At 35.8% G+C, this 7,160-nt stretch overlaps 1 protein-coding gene across 1 annotated transcript; it reads right to left on the bottom strand.

Annotated features, from left to right (window-relative positions):
* Positions 1 to 289: 289 nt before the first annotated feature.
* Positions 290 to 4,744, bottom strand: LOC149218722 (uncharacterized). Its single transcript, XM_089386619.1, has 6 exons — positions 4,472 to 4,744; positions 1,330 to 1,448; positions 1,145 to 1,217; positions 810 to 1,030; positions 568 to 630; positions 290 to 419 (listed from the first exon to the last, which is right to left on the bottom strand). Exons 1-6 carry the CDS (start codon positions 4,742 to 4,744, stop codon positions 290 to 292), a joined length of 879 nt encoding a protein of 292 aa, XP_089242745.1.
* Between the last annotated feature and the right edge of the window lie 2,416 nt (positions 4,745 to 7,160).

Raw genomic sequence — 7,160 nt, 5'->3', positions numbered from 1 at the left:
ATAAGCAATAAAACCATCTTCTTTGCTCTAGAGATAAGTATTGAGTAGACACATCTCTTGGAAAAATGGAAGCAGAATAGACATACATCTTAATAATTAATACAAATAAATAACTTATGCAAGTAGAATAATCTATAAATGATGCTTAACTAGTAAGTATTTTTGAGGACAAAGTTATAACATACTTGTCATCATATTTCTATATTTCGTCCTGCAAAGCTTACAGTGCATATTACCAAGCATGTTCCGTAGCACCTGATCACAACCAAAAAGGATACAAAATAAAAGACTAAAGAAATTCACTTGCCTTATCAAACAAATTTATCTCCTCAATTTGAGTACACGCCTTGGATGATGTTTGCTCCCCTGAATTCCATTTGTTTTCTCTTCCAACATCTATGCCTTTCCCCATTTCATATCTGCAGACCATAGAAAGGATACATCTATTATAATTTGCAGAACAAAGACACTTTACATCCCAAAAAATCCTTAATAGAGTAGACTTTCTCACATGCTATACACAGTAAATTGCAAATGCTGTTAATACTGTGCTTCCTTTAAACTTACTTTGGAACTGTATCTGTAGCTGAAGTGTACAATGCATTCCTACATTCCTCCAATTTACTATGGCTGCGAAGAAAAATTTTAACATACTCAGATATAAGCAAAGCAAACAAATACTGAATTTCATGATATAGGAAATTTGCAATATACATGAATTTCAAATGTGGTCAAACAGCTGCTAAAAAAAATTAAACAGGTTCAGATATAAAAGAGAGAATTTATCATTTCAAAAATAGATAAAATACCTTGTAGACAAGAATCTGGCTGCTTTAATATGTGAAGGTTTTTCTAGCCATACACTATATTTTATGAAGAGCTGCACCCAATGGGAGCACACATCCAATGCTAATGCAACGGCTTCCATGTTTGACACACTTTGGTGCCCCCCCCTGTTTTCAAGAACTTGCCTTCCCATTGTTGAACCTTCTGGATAGAATGGTAGCCAGTCCACCTCTTCACACACCACCTACAAAATATGCAGAACCATCGATTTTCAGTCACATAACCTCTTTAGTTTTCAAAAATAACTAGTATTTATCAGATACCTAGATCAGTTCGTAGATAGGTACATGAAACTAACCTCCACAAAAATCTGGTAAGTGCTGACAGATGAAAGCTGTGGATAAAATAGAACGCTACCACCCACCAAGTATCTGCAGAAAAGGTCAGATTTCAAAGGAAAAAGAAAATAAGTTCATCTCATACACAGTACACATTGTGGTACAAGCTCAGTCCATGAACAGAATGCACAGGTATGAAGCATACCTTAGAAAGCTTACTAGAGACTCATCCAGGATATCAATGTTATTGGCATCTAGATAAGACTGAGTCCTCCTACCTAAAGCGATAACAAATCCAAATATTGCTAGATCCCTTTCAAGTACCTGCAAGTATCCAACTAACATAACTTGAACATCGTTGCCTGAACAAACTTAGTGTATCTAATCTTGAAAATGTACCCTTAAAATTGCAGATGGACAAATATAAGGAGGCCTGATAAATCACCAATGAGATGACCAGAAATCAATTATCAATGATTTGAATTTCTAAATAGTTAACAAGCAATCTTGAAAACAAGTAATAAATCAAGAATCTCCAGCCAAAACATTAAAAGTGAACAAATGTATCAGACAATCAATCAAACTTGGAAACTAAACACCAAATCATTATCCGGCCACATCTAAAATATAGTTTGAAAGGGTAAGTTTAACTACCAAAGTTAATAGAGACTTGGTGCAAACTAAGCTGGAGCACATTGCTTGGTTGATTGCAAAAAGGATCATTAACCATGTTTTTTGCCAGCTATTCCATCTGGATTTAACTATAAGCAACGGCACAAGTGAACCTTCTCAAATGTCTATGTTACCATTCAAATTGCACATCAAAGTGATGAAAGCTCCAATCCAAGTCATACACTCCGAGTGGAACCTCGAAAGGTCACCCACTGTCACCTCAACGACCTACCTTGCCTCTTTAGGCCAGCTTCGAATGGGTCTCCCCTAAGATTCACTAGGGCATAAACAATATGGAATGAGGTGAGATCACTAGTAATCTCAAGGAATGAGTTAGTTCTTTAAAGGAAAAAAGGAAATAGCAGCAATGGAGGGATGTGAAGACTAGTGCCAATGTTCAAGGGCAATGGAATCAAGAAAACGTTAGAATGAGAGGATATCAAGAAGCTTGACCCTCCATAGGTCGGTTGCTCGAAATTATGGATCAAGAAAGGAGAAACTAGTATTGAACAACCGGAACTGCTGGAACAGCGGAAATTGCCGGAACTGCCAGAACTACCGAGAAAAGCCGAAACTGCCAGAATTGCCGGGAATAGCCGGAACTTCTGGGAACTGCCAGAACAGTCGAGAACGCTAACGCAAAGAGCAGAAGTCGGAACAGCCAGAACTGCCGAAACAACCAGGAAAGTTGACGTAGAGGGCAGAAGCCGGAATTGTCAGAACAGGCGAGAACGCTGACGCAGAGGGCAGAAGCCGAAACTGCCAGGAACAGCCGGAATTGTCGGCAACAGTCGTAACTGCCGGGAACAGCCGGAACTGTCGGGAATTGCCAGAATAGCATGCAAGGGACAACTAACTAACATTGGGACATGTTGACCACTACATGTCAACTACCCATAGCAGTACACCCCCCTTTTTCCCGCAAAAGGGACAGCGCTGGATCGACATGTACATGCCATTCGACTGTCATCATCAGCTTGATCATATTATGTTGTAAACCCAGCCTGCATGTGTAAATTGTAAATAAGCTTAGCAGATTTGAGTCTTGTATGTAAATTGCCTAGGTGGACCTATTTTTCTAGTGATAATCTACGTTCCAAAAGGTTTTTTGTCTCACCGATCCATGATCGGCAAAGTTTTCCTTCAGCCTAACCCCAAGGTCGGAATGGATTTTGTCATTAGAATCTTAGGGGAATCCTAGCGTGTTGATCTGCTAGATTGTATTTGTGTCGCAAGACTGGGCGGTCTACGAGGGTCTATGTCAAATGGGTTTTCACCCTTGAGATGTAAAATTGTAAAAGTTATGATGTAAAGTGTCTCGAGGGTTAGAAAATGTTTTAATCCCCTCATAAGTCCTAAGTCCTAGGTCCTAGGTGATTTTTCCAAAGGCTAAGTTCGAGGATCCAAAAATAAAAATTTTAAATTTTAAAAAATCAAAAAATAAATAAAAATAATAATAAAATTTAAAAAATAGTTTAAAAAAATAAAAATTAAAAAAAATAATAATAAAATAGTAAAATAATAATAAGTCAAATTTTTGAGTAAATAAATGCAGAATTTTAATTTTTTAATATATTAAAATGCATTTAAAAATTCGATGGATGAGATTAAAAGAAATCTTGATCCTCATCGACGGTCGAGATTAGTTTGACATGGATCACTTGAACTAGCCGTTGGGAATTTTTCCTTTAAATAGGGTGTTAGGGGTCATTTGAGATTGGATCTGAGAGTCTGGTGCTAAAGAAGCTCTCTTGTAGTCATTTTTGTGCAATAAAGAAAGACTTTGGGTTGAAAATCTTGCTGGTGTTACTCTTCTGGAAATGTTGTAAGATCTTTTATTTTTTTGCATAATTTTATTTTTAGTCATCGATAATAGCTTGATGAAGATTGATTCAGGCACAGGCATCTTGTCTGATCTCTGGGGTTTGAATGATAGTTTAGATTCTGAAATATAATGGCAGGTATCTCCATTTGATCTGGATTTCACTATCGTTTTTCCCTCTATATTAATGGTTGATTTTAAACTATGCAGGAAATCTTAGTTTTGAGTTTACCGGGTGTTAAGGGAAGTTCTCGGCTGAACCAGCCAGCTCCCGGATTGTGTTTTCTGAAAGAGTCCAGCCAGTTCTTGATCCTTGGCTTATCATTTGAAAACAAATTTATGAATGCATGAAGGGTTTTCTGAAGTGCTTCACATTAAGTTTAAAATTCTGAAAATATTTATGTAGCATAACGATAAATCTAGCTACCTAGAGCCTTCAGTGTGTAAACACTGTAATTATTTAGCTGCTTCTTAGGGTTTTTAGGGTTTCATTTATTTTTTGCATTTTCAAGTCCTGGCTGTTTGTTTTCATTGTTAACAGGTTGCATGTTACAGGTTTGAGGAGAAATTTTTGTTTGAAGCCAGATCTAGGCCCTGGAGGGTAAGATCTGGCCTCAGGATCAGTTCTTGTATGTTTTTGCTGAAGAAATTCGAGACTCTTTAAGCAATATGTCTGCTAGGGTTTCATTTAAAATTGCTTTCTAGGAACATCAACTAGCAATCTTGCAGTCCAAGGGTTTCAAAATCATTCATTTTCAGATCTGATTTTTTATGAGGGTTTCAAGAAATCTAAAGCAGGAAGGGTTTAAAATTTCAACTTTCTGGACTACAGGTTTGCGTCTTCATTTTTCACCGTTGCCTGAGGTTTTATTGCTGTGAAAAAAAATTTCAAATTTTTTGACGCCACAGTTCTTCCCTGCGTGCCATTCCCGCATCTCCATAACCCGCAGCTTTCTCCAGATCCGCACGCTGTTATATAAGTTGTATCCTTTAATCCCTTGCTGCCATAGATTATCGCTTTTATGCCTGCGTATTTTTCTTCCTGCGCATCATATCTCTCACGCATCTGCTTCTTCACGCTGCAGCGCTCTCCCTCTTCCGTCGTCGTCCAGGGTGTTGCGTCCATCTTTTGTTGCTACCTCTCATCCACGCAGCCTACTCCACCTGCGTCTTCCCTCTCACGTGGTCCCCTTGCTGCTGCGATATAACCTTCACGCAGTCGCATCTGTCCCCTCTGTTGCGTGAAGAATTCCACTGTTTACTCCACGCAGCTCACCATTTCTTTCGATTCATTGATCCTCTTCGCATCACCTTCCAGCGATCGATCTCCCTCAGCCTTCATTTCCGTGGCATATGCGAGCCGCTCTCATACGTTCTCCAAACAGTAGCTGCACCTGCGTACAATACAAAAAAAAAAAAAAAAACAAAACAAAAAATTCGATCTTCTTTTACTTAGATTTAAATTTAGTTTTAATGTCTCCCTTTTATTTGTATATATACGTTAAATTTCATTTGGTTTGGCTTTTTTCTATTAGGGTATAGACTTTAATTAGATTTGAATTGTTTTTGTTGTGATATTCGATTCCATTTCATTTTTATGATTTTATCATTAAAACATTAAAATTTAGCTTTAGAGTTAGACTTTTTTTTTATTGTATAGTTTTAGTCTTAGAATTAGGATTAGTTTAGTTTTATTTCAAATAATTAAAAAATCAATAAAAAAAATAAAAAATTTCCCAAAAATCATAAAAAGTTGATCCTTAGGCCTTTTTTAGAGTTTTGTTTAGATTTTTAGATATTAGTTTTGTTTTATCTTAATCTTAGAATTTTATTTAAAAATCAAAAAATTATAAAAAAATAAAAAAAATCATAAAAAATCATAAAAAAATTTAGATTTTAATGGGTCCATATTTTGTTTAAACTTGTTAGATTTATTTGATTTTAGGATTTAATTTTAATTTAGTTTAGTTTAGTTTAATTTTGTTTTAAAAAACATAAAAATATATAAAATTAAAAAATTTTGAAAAAAATTAACTAAAATTGAAAATTGTTTTGGTGTCTTATGTTCCACTTCTCTACAGTTAAATGTGCTTAAATGTTTATCTAAAGTTAGCTATGTGAAAGTGCTAACTGGTCAGCATTTAAATTTTATGATCATTTAAAACATTTAATTTTTCTTGAAGTTTAATTGCTGGATCATCGTTAAAGCATTGTGAATTTATTGAATATCTTGCATTGCTTGGGTTATTTGATGATAAATGATTGTTTTACATGGTTCATATTCCTGCAACATTTAACAAATAATCATTTAATCATTAACTCCATAAGGCACTGGTACATTATTCCTAAAAATCAATCAAGTGCTAAATCGCCTTATTGAGTCTCCCAACCCAACTAGTCCACATTTGGTCTTCATTCATCCCATAGGGTCTACCCCCCTTAGCCTCGGAAGACGGCTTAAACGGAGAGATTGGGGATCAAAGTGAGCCCCCGGTCTGAGCATTGTCGTGACAATCTGTGCGATAACATTTTTTGGCGTCGTTGCTAGGGACGTTTTATTCTCGGCATTTCAACGACATTCATCTTCTCATTTCTCATCATTCTTTCATCTTTCTCATCTCTCATTTGAGCTAGCAGATTCAACATTTTTTGGCATCATTTGGATCTTTTCATCACCTTATTTTTCGTCATATCAGCAATTATTCTTCAGTTCTTTTCCTGTTTGGGTGGCGACTCCATTTCTTTTCATTTATTTTTTCCCAGACAAGAAGCCTCTCTCATATAAGCTTGTTTGTTGCTTTTGGATCCTAGAATTAGATTCATTGTTCAAGTGGCGACTCCACTCTTTCATCTATTGATTTTCTTGAGCAAAGATCTCGTTCTATCATCCATTTGGTCCCTCGTTATTCATCATGCATTATTCGTTTAACCATGTCATTTTACTAATGATCTCCATGATTTTCCGGAAGAGGCCATTTCTAAATTACTTTTGTTCTCAGATGGTGATTCAATGGCTATTAGAAAGCATTTAAACAGGTTTACTTGTATAATGATCATATATTGTAGACTTCCTCAATATAATCATGAAGATGTCAAAATGCGTCTATTTGTTCGTTCTTTAGAGGGTGATGCTTTGAATTGGTTTAATAATTGTCCTGAAGATTCTTTCACTTTTTTACAAGACATTGTTGATGCTTTTAAAGATAGATATGGTAATCCAGATAGCTCGCCTTGTGGCCATAAAATTGTGCAACGGAATGAAAGTAATCTTATAAAAGGTCGAGTTGTCAATGAAAGATTTCAAGACAATTCTTCATATCAGAATGTGCCATCCACTTGTACCATTTCAAATCAAATCCATGACACTGGAAAAGCAGGGACAAATTGTAAAAACAGTGTTGACAATGAAAAGGAAGATCAGAAGCAAATTATACAAGAACTAATGCAGCTGGTAAAAAATATGGAGATCAATCAAACTAATTACGCCAATGATGTGAAAACTTTATGCACCCACCTGGAAAAACATAATAAGGAGATGGAGA

The sequence above is a fragment of the Pinus tabuliformis genome, chromosome Q (genome assembly GCF_031772625.1).
Source record: "Pinus tabuliformis cultivar Carrire ecotype Pingquan chromosome Q, CPIR1, whole genome shotgun sequence".
Classification (NCBI taxonomy): domain Eukaryota; kingdom Viridiplantae; phylum Streptophyta; class Pinopsida; order Pinales; family Pinaceae; genus Pinus; species Pinus tabuliformis.
This window is presented reverse-complemented; position numbering and strand designations above follow the sequence as displayed.

Bases quoted from the DNA above. Each gene is read 5' to 3' on its own strand.
- LOC149218722 (XM_089386619.1), bottom strand. From the start codon at position 4,744: ATGGACGCAACACCCTGGACGACGACGGAAGAGGGAGAGCGCTGCAGC. The intron at 1,218-1,329 runs GTATGCTTCATA...CCTTTTCTGCAG, and splicing joins TCTCTAGTAAGCTTTCTAAG to ATACTTGGTGGGTGGTAGCG. The intron at 1,031-1,144 runs GTTAGTTTCATG...CATATTTTGTAG, and splicing joins CTTACCAGATTTTTGTGGAG to GTGGTGTGTGAAGAGGTGGA.